Source organism: Ochotona princeps, unplaced genomic scaffold, assembly GCF_030435755.1.
Source record: "Ochotona princeps isolate mOchPri1 unplaced genomic scaffold, mOchPri1.hap1 HAP1_SCAFFOLD_116, whole genome shotgun sequence".
In the NCBI taxonomy this organism is placed as follows: domain Eukaryota; kingdom Metazoa; phylum Chordata; class Mammalia; order Lagomorpha; family Ochotonidae; genus Ochotona; species Ochotona princeps.
Window position 1 is genome coordinate 335369 of NW_026700494.1, and position 13169 is coordinate 348537.

The following is a 13169-nucleotide window of genomic DNA, read 5'->3' on the forward strand; positions in this document are numbered from 1 at the left end:
TAGCTGCCGTGTGGATGACTGTAAGGCACAGCAAGTGACTAAGCTGCAGCTGCCAACAACTCAGCACTGTGGTTGAGCCTGTGGTCTCTGAACTGCTCAGCACTGTGGTTGAGCCTGTGGTCTCTGAACTGCTTAGCACTGTGGTTGAATCTGTGGCCTGCAGACAGGAGAACCCAGAGAGAACTTCAGTTGTAATTAAAAGTCTGCAGATGAAGGCAGTCCTTCTGCCTTCTGTGCTGTCTTGTCAGTAGGAACTCAAGAAAAGAGCCACATATCCAATGGAGATGCCATTGAGGACAGCACCTCTGCAGGTGACGTTCAGAGCAAATAGAAAAATGTGGAGCTTATGTTTCCACACAGTGATCCTCCCTGACTGTTACATCAGGAACTGTTCACAGCCAACTTCCGGCCTTCCTCTCTGGTCCACATTCACTCCCTTGAGGGCTTTCTCTGTTGTGATGACATCCCTGTAGGTGTGTATGCAGGTTATGGCGTCATGCTTGCCAGCCTGGCCTCGTTCGCAAATCACATGACGTACAGCTGCCTGCCAGTCCCCACACCAACTACTTACTTGCCTTCTTGTTCCAGAAAGTGGATGCTGCCTTCCAACCAAGGCCCAGGTGCTTGCTCTGCTTCTCATTGTCGCCATCAGCGCACATACCCCTGGCCCCTGTCAGGGAAACTCAGTGTCTGAATATACCCTGCACTTCACGCTTAGTGTCTCCTGTGAGGAGCTGAACGCTTGACTCCTGGCCGTCCTCTGGAGGACACAGGGAGGCCCACTGGCTAGGTGGAACTTCATCTGACCCGCTACAACTAAGTCTGCATCAGAATTACTCACCTTCCCAGGGACTGGGATGATGACCATGTCTGCACTGAGGGGACAGGGCAGGTGGTGAGTGTTTCTCAGGTAGCTGGGCTGGAGTCTTTAGTGTGGCTCAGGGGACAGGCAGGCAGTGAGTGTGTCCCAGGTGGTGGTCCTGCAGTCTGTTGTGTGGTTCAGGACAGGGGCAGGTGGTAAGTGTGTTAGGTAGGGAGGCTGGAGTCTTTAGTGTGGCTCAGGGGACAGAGCAGGTGGTGAGTGTGAGATAGCAGGGTTGGAGTCTGTCGTGTGACACGGGACGGTGCAGGCAGTGTGTCCTGGATGGTCCTGGAGTCTTTCATTCGGCTGAGTAGAGAGGGCACGTGGTGTGTCTCAGTTGATGTTTTCAAATCATTGTGTGGGTGAAATAGGAAGACAGGGTAGGTAACGAGTGTTTCTGCAGCTGGTGTCCTCCAGTCCGTGTGTGGCTGAAATGGAGAGCTTTGCATAAGAGCTGCAATTAGAAATCTGCATCCCTAACAGCTTAGGCACGTTAGGTGAAGTGTCCACCTTCATGAGCTGCAACATGTTTATGCACTGTTGTCAGAACATAGATGTGTGTGGCTATTCTCAGTGCTTGATAGGGTGAAAAATATTTTACAACCAACAGTTTACCTAAGCTCTTTGCATTCCAAATGGAACCACAGCTGAAATCCTCAATGGAAACATAAAGGTGCTATAACATTGTGCTTTGAGCACAGATGAAAGATTCTCAATTGTACCTTATAAGATTTAGAATTCTTTTGTGTGTGTGTGAAAACAAATAATAAACTAGAAAATTATTGAAACTGCCACTCACCTGGTGTTCATTTCCAGAGAGACACAGGAAAGATGGGGTATAAGGCAACCCCCAGGCCAGACTCACAGCTGGCTCGGCCCTTAGAAGAGGTTCTGAGCCTTAACGACAGGTGGAAACCAGGGCGAGCTGACTCCCATATTTCCGTGTCACGAGGTTGTGCAGCAAACATTCCTCTTTCCATTCTGGTCAGGCTTGGCCACAGGAATGTGGAACCCAACCTCGGTGAGGAAAGTGGCTGGGGAGGGCATCCATTTAAATTGTGTGTCCATAGAGCCAAATGGCTCTCCTTCCAGTTGATGCCTGGGGATCGCTCATTTCTGTTCAGAGGGAAGCCAGATGGATGCAGGTCTAGTTTTCATGATGGGAGGCTAAATGAGTGGGACAGTGAGTGCACAGTGACATGGAAGCTGAGTGAGTGTACAGTGATGTGGAGGCTGAATTAGTGTATGCACAGTGATGTGGAGGTTGGAAGAGTGAGTGAGTTAGTACATAGTGATGTGGAGGCTGAGTTAGTGCACAGTAATGTTGAGGCTGAGTGAGTGAGTGCACAGTTACGTGGAGGCTGAGCTAGTGCACAGTTACGTGCAGGCTGAGTGAGTGAATGAGTGTGTGAGTGTGTGTACTGCGATGTGGAGGCTGAGTGAGTGAGTGCACAGTGATGTGGAGGCTGAATTAGTGTATGCACAGTGATGTGGAGGCTGGGTGAGTGAGTGTGTGAGTATGTGTACAGTGATGTGGAGGCTGAGTGAGTGCACAGTGATGTGGAGGCTGAGTGAGTGCACAGTAATGTTGAGGCTGAGTGAGTGAGTGCACAGTGACGTGTTTGTGCCTGCAATCATGAGGAGGGCCAGGGAGCCTCACGTGAATCACTGAAATGACATCCAGATTTGTTGAGAGGCAATGATGTTTGCAGCTGGGTTCATTTCAGGAAAGAACAGCACAAATGCATGCCCATTCCTTGCTTACCAGTGGCTCCTGTAAGCTGCACACAGCCCCTTCACTGCTCTGGGAGTGGGATCAGAGGGAAGGTGGTAATTACAGATGAAGTGTTTTCCTGCGTGCAGGGCAGGAGCGATCCCCAGTCAGAGACCCTCACAGGGAGGGACTTGGGTGTTGGGCACAGTCCACTGGGAAGTGCAGAGATAGGAAGTTGGTGGAAATCACAGGATAAAATTAACTGCCGGCTGTAGGAAAGAGATGGTGGTTCTGCATGTTTAGCACAATGTGGGAGCCACTGGCTGCACTGGAGTCTTCCAAAAGGTTGGAAAGAGAATGGAGCAGTTAGAGATAGAAAGCCAGTGGGAGGGAGGGAAGTGGGTATACAGGAAGGGAGAGCTATCAGAACATGTCCAGGAAGGGCCATGTAATGATGACCTGGGCAGGTCCAGGGTCTTGGACAGAGCAGCTGTGGATCAGTCTGTATCTCTTGAGATTTATTTCCTTGGGAGACAGAGGGGTGTGATAGTGCTAAGTGAGGGTGTGTTTCTGGCAATGGAAGGAGGGTGGACGGGCCTTTTCCTGGCTTGGTGTGTCTGCAAGTAGCCATCAGCTGGCTAAGAAGGTCCCTGAGGCTGGAGTTGGGGTGTAACAAGTTGGGCAGATGGGGGAGTGGTGTTGTCAGTGCCCGTGTGGAAGGCAGGTCCTGTCACATGGCCTCCATTTGGGCTGAGACTTAATGATGTTGTGTGTGGGGGTGAGGCCGCTGAGCCCTGGAGCCCTGGACTCAGCCAGGAAGGCGGTGAAGGAGGCCTCTTACCCATGCTCACAGCTTCCTCCTGCAGAGTGGATCTTCACCTCTCACCCCTGTGCCTCTCACTCTCATGGGGAGACTGAAGGACTGGGGTTGCTGTGTGCCCCAGTCCACACTCCTGTGTGTTGGAGAGACCTGGGGGGCCTGTGCCCACAGATCCACACTCCCGTGTGTCAAGGACACTGGTGAGGGGGGCTGTGCAAACAGATCTACCCTCCTGTGTGTCAGGGAGAACCGGGGACAGGGAGCTGTGCCTACAGATCCACACTCCCATGTGTCCAGGAGAAAGTGGCAGCTGCTGGCCAACTAGTCTGGCCTTTGACTAGACCTGGACAAGGGACTCGTTCCATTATTTGTGCAGGGGCATATGTCATCACCGAAAATCATTTTTAAAACAGCAAGCTGGGCCCGGCGTGGTAGCCTAGCAGCTTAAGTCCTCTCCTTGCACATACCAGGATCCCATATGGACTCCGGTTCTAATCCTGGCAGCCCCACTTCCCATACAGCTCCCTGCTTATAGCCTGGGAAAGCAGTACCCACATGGGAGACCTGAAAGAGGCTCCTGGCTTCGGATCGGTGCAGCTCCAGCTGTTGTGGCCACTTGGGGAATGAATCAATGGATCGAAGATCTGTTTCTCCTCCTCTCTGTACATCTGACTTTCCAATAAAAATAAAATAAATCTTTAAAAAAAAAACAGCAAGCTGTTCTGGGTTACCTGGCCACTCACTTTGGTCCACACTGAGTACTCTGAGGTCCAAGTCACACGTTCCTCCCCTCCTGGACTTGGTGGCATTTCCCCTTTTGGTCTAAGAGTCCCTTGATAACTAGTCTGTGGCTCGCTGATAGAGAACTATCTCCTGGCATGATCCGTGTTGAGTCCTTTTCCTTGACATGTTGTCAATTTCCGATGCATGAATCATCTCTTGCTTCCTGTCCACAAAACCTCACACACTCATCCTAGTAATTAGGTGAATTGTGACATTTTATGTTATATTTAACTTAATAAGGAGGATTTCACTGACAAAACACTTCCAAAAATATTCTGTAAAAAGTAATCAAATATTGATGTTACACCTGATAGGGGATCATATACTTAGGAGCATGTTTCCATCTGTACTTCATGGAATATTGTAATAACTGATCAATGTGGTAAATGAAATTCACTTAATAGCTAGAATTCTGGAAATTTCATTTTGAGAAAGTGAAATACATTGAGGACAGAGGAATTTGAAAATGATTCAGAGTTTATATGTTTAGCATCTACATTTCAATATGTTGTAACCACAGTTCTATCAGATGTACTATTCATTTCTAAATTTTTGTTGTGGTTATTGATTTTTTTTTTAAATTATTTATTGTTTAACTTCAGTAATTACATTGTATTATGTGACACAATTACATAGATACTTGGGTTCTCCCCACCCCTCCCCAAACCCTCCCACCATGGTGGATTCCTCCACCTTGTTGCATAACCACAGCTCAAGTTCAGTTGAGATTTCCCCATTGCAAGCGTATACCAAACATAGAGTCCAGCATCTTATTGTCCCGTCAAGTTCAACGGCTTCTTAGGTATACCCTCTCTGGTCTGATGACAGAGCCAGCAGAGCATCATCCCAGTCAATTGAAAGCTCCAACATACCATCAAAAAGATTAACTTATTTATTTGAAAGGAAGAGGTACAAAAAGGGAGAGAGGAGAAAGACCTTTCATCCACTGGCCCACTCCCCAGGTGGCCTCAACAATTGGAGCGGGGCTAGTCTGAAGCTTCTTCCAGGTCTCCCACATGGGTGCAGGGTGCCAGGACTTTGGGACATCCTGCGCTGCTTTCCCAGGCCATTAGCAAGGAGCTGAGTAGGAAGCGGAGCAGCAAGGCTTGAACTGGTCTGCATGACAGACAGCAGTTTATTGTGTTGTACCACAATCCTGGGCCCAGATGTTAATTTTTAAACAATGTATTAAATGTTTACTTGCAGAGAGAGACAGAGATTCCATTCCCTGGTTCCCTCCCAAGTAACCACAATGGCCACGTCTGGGCCGTGCCAAGCCAGGATGCAGGAGTGCCATCTGGATCTCTCACATAAGTGGCAGGGGGTCCAGATATTTGAGCCATCATCTGCTGTTTACCAGGGTGTGTTAGCAGGGAACTAGACTGCAAGTGGGGCAGCTGGGCTCATGCCACCACTCAGTTGGAAGATGCTGGTGTTACAAGCCATAGCAAACCTGACAACTGCAGCCTATGGTTGATGATTTCAGAGAAAATGCTTGTTTTCCTGTGAGGAACAATTGGCGTTTATCACATGCAAGAGCGTCCAACTGGCAGATGATAAGTGAAAGTGGGCAGATTAAAAAAAGATTGTTGAAGAATGGAGAGAGGGCCGCATCTTCCTGCCCTTTGCAGACAACTGTGTAAAATGCCAGTGAAGAGGAAACCAGCATGCAGACTGGGGGACCATGAACCTGTTGATAAAACGGAGTGAGGAATATCATGCAGTGATCAAATAAATATACCAATTAGAATAGCGTGACATTTTGTTATAGTCTATTCGCTTTTAAATAGTATTTCTACATACAAGAACCACATGAACCATTTAATGTATGACTGTAGCACAGTAGTATGACTGTAGCACCTCAGGTGAATGTTGGTACTGTCGACTGTTCATTCTTCCTGGCTTGTTGTGTAGCTGAAGTACAACCTTGGTTCACAGACCTGTGTATACGGCAGCGGGTCGCTGAACTGGGCTGGAGAAGCAATGCTGGGCAGTAGGAATGGCTTGAGACTCACCGATTTCTTGTGTCCCTTTTATCCTTACAGATGGTGACACCAGGTGCCTGCCTGAGAGGCGTTTCTACACTGTGAGCCTGCCCCCTGATGGCTATCTGCCTAACACGCCCAGCTGCCTGGACTCTGCCAGTGTGTCCACTGGGGAAGAAGCAGAAGGTAAAAAGATGGGGTGGGGAAGGTGGACAATTCACAGGTAAATCATCTTAACTTTGTGTATTTAAAGGATGTAGTTAATCACATCATCACCCAAACAGCCACCCTGTGTCTGTTTACCTATTTTACAACCAAGAAGAAGATTATTAGAAGACTGTTTTTTGTATCTGAAAGGCAAAGAAAGAGAGATTGAACTTCCATCTGCAAGTTCACTCCCCAAGTGTCCCAAAAAATCGGTGATTTGGTCAAGCTGATGACAGAGCCTGGGAGCTCCATTATAGTCTCCCACGTGGCAGCAGAGACCCAAGCACATGGTATCACTGCTGCCTTTGGTGTCACATCTATAGGGAGCAGGACCAGAAGCAGAGCAGCCTTACGGAATGCTACTGTTCCAAGAGGTGACCAAGTGTACCACTGGTCTCAGCCTAACCCTAACCCTTGAAAAGTGAAATGGTTGCTATTCCTCTTCAAATTAGCCATTTGGAAACTGAGAATAATTTAGAGCTTCAAATGGGAATTTTTCCTGGATGAATTTTGGTAAGTATAAACTAAAAAAACATAAAATAAGCCTTAGTTAATTGAATGTCAAAACAAAATGGTTTTTTAGTACATTAGTCTTTCTGGCTTTCTAGTTTAAAAATCCTGTATAAACTGGTATTTAGTCTAACTATTAAGATGCCTGTGTCCAATGTAAGAGTACTGGGAAAGCAATGGAGAATGACCCAGGTTCGTGGGCTGCTGCACTCACAGGCGAGACCTAGGGGAGGCTTCTGACTCCTGGCTTCAGATCAGCAAAGCTTTGGCTGTTGTGGCCATGTAGGGAGTAAACCAGTGGATGGAAGATTTTTCTCTGTCTCCCTCCTCTATAAATTGTTCTTGTAAATAAAAATTTTAAAAATCTGAAAGGAAAGAAGGAGAAAGGAAGAAACTGAGTGGGAACAGAATATTAATGTTAATTCTAAAGAAATTGAGCAGAGGGATCTGTAAAGACTGTTAGCCAGCCTCTGGGAAATGGAGGGGAAAGAGAAGAGGAGGAATGGCCATAACAGAGACATTGAAAATCCAAACCTCTATTGGCATGCAGTCACAGACAGCACGGATGAATCTTTGCTAAGAACACTGTGGTACACTGATACTGCTTTAGGCTTCAGTGAATGTGTTGGAAGTAATAGTGTGATTTATGTGTACTTCTATTAAATGCGGATTATTAGCAATACAGTTCTAGAGTGAGACAGCTAAGAGGAACAGGTAGATAATTAGAGATTAATGTGTGAGCTTTTAGGGCTGAAGGAAACGAGGGGCAGGACACGTACAGGGTCTACGAGGGGTGAGGAATGACCAGAGGTGAGGGACAGCAGGCCTGGGTAGAGGTGAGAATGACCAGAGGTGGGAGATAGCAGGGCTGGGGAGAGGTGAGGATGACCAGAGGTGAGGGACAGCAGGCCTGGGTAGAGGTGAGGATGACCAGGGGTGAGGGCCAGCAGGCCTGGGTAGAGGTGAGGATGACCAGGGGTGAGGGCCAGCAGGCCTGGGTAGAGGTGAGAATGACCAGAGGTGGGGGACAGCAGGCCTGGGTAGAGGTGAGAATGACCAGAGGTGGGGGACAGCAGGCCTGGGGAGAGGTGAGGATGACCAGAGGTGAGGGCCAGCAGGCCTGGGGAGAGGTGAGGATGACCAGAGGTGAGGGCCAGCAGGCCTGGGGAGAGGTGAGGATGACCAGAGGTGAGGGACAGCAGGCCTGGGTAGAGGTGAGGATGACGAGAGGTGGGGGACAGCAGGCTGGGGAGAGGTGAGGATGACCAGAGGTGAGGGCCAGCAGGCCTGGGTAGAGGTGAGGATGACCAGAGGTGGGGGACAGCAGGCCTGGGTAGAGGTGAGGATGACCAGAGGTGAGGGACAGAAGGCCTGGGTAGAGGTGAGGATGACCAGAGGTGAGGGCCAGCAGGCCTGGGTAGAGGTGAGGATGACCAGGGGTGAGGGCCAGCAGGCCTGGGTAGAGGTGAGGATGACCAGGGGTGAGGGCCAGCAGGCCTGGGTAGAGGTGAGAATGACCAGAGGTGAGGGACAGCAGGTTTGGGGAGAGGTGATAATGACCAGGGGTGAGGGACAATAGGCCCTGAGAAAGGGACGGAGAAATCTGGAAGGCCTGCATGCCAGCAAGTTGCCTGAGCAGCCACTGTGAACTGAACCCTGGCAAACTGGGTTGTGCCTGTAGCATCCTATTCCCTAGGCTATGAGCTGAGCCTTGGCTGGGTAAGCAGTGGCCCAATGCTCTGCAATCACTTTCCTCAGTCTTGTCTTCCTAAGTTCTTTCTCTATTTTCCCGTTTTCCCCATGCTGAGCGTGTCCACAAGCCTGAGTGTTGTTAATTTGTCACATTGGGCTCCACTTGTCTGTGTTTATGCAGATGCTGTTTGTGGTACATGTGATCTCACATGAATTTAAACAACTTCTTAGCGCTGAGTGAATCTTGTATATTATACGTGAAATCAGGATGAAGATTTGATGTGGTTGTTTTCATTAATTTGGATACTGTGGAAAGATAATTGTGGAATATTAGGATTTTCCTAAAATCTTGCCATGCCCTTCAGCCATGATAAATGAAGAGTTGTGGAGTGTAAATTCTTGATCTTGGGATAGTCAGGGCTTTGCAACTATGGACATTTTCTTGAATGTTCCCTGCAGTAGCAGATGGTGGAGAAGAGACAGTATCAGGAGACCCTTGGCTAGCCCCTCAGTGGTGCCGGGGTGCTGCACTCCACCAGATGGCTTTGCCTTCCTGTCTGGTCCTCCTGCCTGTGGACTTCCTGGTCAGTGCTGTCTCAGGCTTCATTATGTGAAGCTTGTGTCTTAAATGACTCATTCATAGCTCAGGAATTCCTGGTGTTCCTGTGTGAACTCGCCTGCTGGTGATGGAAAACTGAGGCGAGATCTGAGGGCCAGGTGGATGGAGATGCTTGACTTTGGGCTCAGGAGGCCATTTGGGTCACCTGGGGGAGAAAGCACAGTCTTTGTTTCTGTTGCATCAGTAATAAGAGCCGTTTGTGGGAGAGGCAGCACTGACTTCCGAAACATGGAGAGTGTGCAGGCTGGGGGTTCAGGGACAGATGCTGTTGTCCAGGGTTCCCAGCCGCTTGGCCTGATGCGAGACCACAAAGGCCTCCGAGTGCAGTTTGAGGAACTAGGAGTTGGTTAGAAATCTGGAAATCTGGGCTGGCACTTGAGAGGCCAGCAGAAGAGGGCAGGCAGACATGCCAGAGAGCAGCAAGTTTGAAAGCTCTGGTATGTTTATGGGGAAATACCATGAAAGGTCAAACTCCATCTATTACAAATGATAGGGGATTTGCATGTGAGTCACCCGACAGTAATAGGGCTAGCATTGTGGCATAGTGCGTTAAGTTGCTGCCTGTGACACCAACATCCCATGTGGACACTGGTTCATGCCCCGGCTGTTCCACTCCACATCTAGCTTCCTGCTGCTGTGTCTGGAAAAGTATAGTTCATGGACCAAATGCTGGGGAGACCCTGGTGGAATTCCAGCCTCCTGGCTTCATTTCTGGCCCAACACTGGCCATGTTGTGGGCATTTGGAAAGTAAAACAGAAGATGGATGAAATCTCTCTCTCTTCCCACCCACCCTCTCAACCTCCCTCTCTTCCTTCCTGTCTCTCTTTTCTTTTCAAACAAAAAGTTCACTTCAAAAAAGAAAGAAAAATACCAGCATATTCCAACTGAGGTGCTCCCTGGCTACTCTTCAGCATCAGGTCCAATAGTTTCAAGACTCAACTGTGTGTACACTGTAAGGTTCAGGGGCGATTGAGAGAGAGATTTCTAGGTCAGGCAGTTTTGTTAAGGGAGAGAGTCTGATGGACTGCTCCTTTCGGGAGATGGCCCAGGGTGACCGCATGAGGCAAGTGGCCTCCCAGGGTTCACAGTGCTGAACCTTTATACATCTTAAGCTCCTTGGTTTGTGCATTCAAATGACCTCTAGCACTACTGGTGGGCTAAGTGGTTGGTGAAGGGCATTCCAGACATTTCTGAGAAGGCTGGATGATCCTTTAAGGACTCTGCCTCAGGCTGCATCGTGCTCTTCCCAAACTGTAAAAATATCCTCTAAATACATACCTGGTAAGTCTATGCAAAACCAACTGGAAAATTTGGGCATTTACTTCAGAATTAAATTTTCTTTCATAAGCGAGTGCAGGATCTCATCTTGTTGAAGACAAATAACATAAAGTACATGAGAAGTGGCTGCATAGTTGGACAGGAGCCTTGTCATCTGTGATGTGATCGCTGTGAGCGTCTTCTGAGAGTAAAGTTGGTCTTTCCTTCCTTCAGCTGCCCAATATAACAGTGTATAAAGTCGGTGTTGAGACTGTTGCTTTAACACAAATCCCACTGAGATGACAGTAAGTCCCCTGTAGAATTAAAGGCAAAATTTATGTCCTGACTGTAGCCAACCAAGTCTGCTGTTCCTGATTCTTCCTTTGGTGTCTTTGGAAACTGCTGCCCTGGAGCCAGATCAGGTTGAAGAGGAGCCAAAGAATCTTAAGTGTTGGGACCCTGAAGTCCTGCTGCCTCAGGAAGTCAAGCACCTGTTGATTGGGAGCTGCTGGCTTTGCCTGCTCTGCCTAGAGTCCCTGTGGTTCCCTCGACACCCGGCAGTCCTGTTGGCGGGTGCAGAAATCCCACCTGGCAGTCAACAGAACTTGTCCTGCTCGAAAAACGTGCCCCGTCATCCAAAAGCCAGATGGGACACAGTGGGGCTGCCCATGCACTGCATTCCTCTAAAGGCAGCATCTGCGTCCCCTCACGAGCTGACCCAAGTCTGCCTGAGATTTCCAGAGACCCAGGGCCCTGACTAGGCCCTTATACCAAGTACCGGGCCCCAGACCAGGCATTCACACCCAGTGAACCAGGACCCCTGACCAGGCACTCACACCCAGTGACCCAGGCCCCTGACCAGGCCTCATGCCCAGTGACCCCAGGCCCCTGACACAGGCTTCACACCCAGTGAACCAGAGCCTCTGATCAGGCTTCACACCCAATGAGCCCAGGCCCCTGACCAGGCTTCATGCCTAGTGACCCAGGCTCCTGACAAAGTATTCACACCCAGTCACCAAGGTCCCTGACCAGGCCCTCAGTCCAGTGACATATATGCCCCTAGCCTGGCCCTCATGCCCAGTGACCCAGGGTCTTGACCAGTTGTTTATGCCCGCTTGCCATGTTCTCTGCTGTGTCTGTCTTGGTGAGACTCCAGTCCCTGCCTGCCTAATGTGTGTATACTCAGTATGTGGTATTGCAAAACTGTCCTGAACCGTGGGGAATCATGGGTTGAAGTAATGCAAAGTGTCCTGTGTTATCACAGCTACATGCATGGCTTCAGTCAGCATCAAACAAAAACAGACGTTTTGTACCTATACCTGCAATGCATTGACAACTGAAGGTGTTTGTTACATAATTTGTGTCCTCAGCTTTGACTCCAGAAACACCTACTGTGACTGAAACATTCAGCCTGTTTGCTTGCCTGTCTCAGCATTCCAATGGCCATGTTACTATGCATCCAGCACATTCCTTCTGCCCTGCTCTGTGTCTCAGAGCTGACTTACAGGCCCTGGGTCTTCCTACTGAACTGGTGACCCTACACACTGTGTTTCCTATTCTGTGCTGCATATACCCCAGGATAGAGCTGGCCACATGCAGTGGCAGTGACTAGCCAGAGGGCAGGGACTGCATGGTCAGGTGTGGTGTTGGCTATGAGTTGTCTGCATGATCTGTGTAAGTTTTGAGTTTTCCCTCCTGTTTCTGGTTTGATAATGAGATTTTAAATTTGGTGTCAAAGTTGGTCAAATATCTGATACCGCTGGACTCTGTTGTCTTATTCAGAATATTTGTAGCAGTGGCTGAAAGACTGGCTCACACTCCTACTTGCTGTGTTGATCCCTCAGGTCACAGAGCAGCCTACAGCCGACGCTGTTTTTCCTGTGCTCTGGGAATGTCTGTGCAAGGTGAACGCTGGCTTGTCCCACATTCAGTGTCTGTGGGGGTCACAGACGACTCCACTAAGCTGAGGTTCTTCTCCAGGATTATCCCACCTGAACATACTGCTTGTTACATTGATTTTCTGCTTTAGTTTATGTTCTTTTGCTGAACTTCACTTTCCTTAGAATTCCCGTGGGTTCTCTAATCAGTGTGCATGCTGTTGCCACCGTGTCCTACTAACTTGTTGACCGCAATGGAAGACACCTTAACCCTCCATTTCTTCAGCCATTGCTCTGGTTTGTCTTCAAAGTTCCAATTCTTACTCATTTCTCTGTCTTGTGCTATTTGTTGTTTATTTTGTGCTATTACATGTATTGTTTATTTCTGCCTTTGCTGGATTTAATTCACTATTTTTCTAGCTTCTTGTACATCATTGATTCTTAGTCTGTCATCTTTCCTAATGTATTTAGGCCTGTATACAGGAATTAACGCTAGCCCACAGTTTTCCGATGTCATAATGTCATTAAATCTAAACTGAGAAATTTTCCTGTGTCAGTGCCCAAAGCCTGAAAACCAGCACAGTGTACTAACACCAGTGCAAGGTAGCCACAGTTAACACACTGGGTTGTGGACTGTTGAGATTTTTTTTAAAACCTCTGTTGCTGTTTTCTTTAAAGTACATGTGTATGTGCACACACACTTATTTAAAAATATATGATGGGGCCCGGCGGCGTGGCCTAGCGGCTAAAGTCCTCACCTTGAAAGCCCCGGGATCCCATATGGGCGCCGGTTCTAATCCCGGCAGCTCCACTTCCCTTCCAGCTCCCTGCTTGTGGCCTGG

The 13169-nt window shown here is 48.7% G+C and overlaps 1 protein-coding gene across 4 annotated transcripts in view; it reads left to right on the top strand.

The window, feature by feature from the left end:
- Positions 1-13169, top strand: part of ERICH1 (glutamate rich 1) — a 56912-nt gene that overhangs the window by 35704 nt on the left and 8039 nt on the right. For 2 of the 4 annotated variants that reach the window (XM_058659839.1, XM_058659836.1), the window contains 2 exons: positions 6225-6350; positions 10030-10110. In XM_058659839.1, the coding sequence (XP_058515822.1) occupies positions 6225-6350; positions 10030-10110 (207 nt within the window). The remainder of the gene's footprint in view (positions 1-6224; positions 6351-10029; positions 10111-13169) is intronic. The other 2 variants (XM_058659837.1, XM_058659840.1) reach the window with 1 other exon arrangement.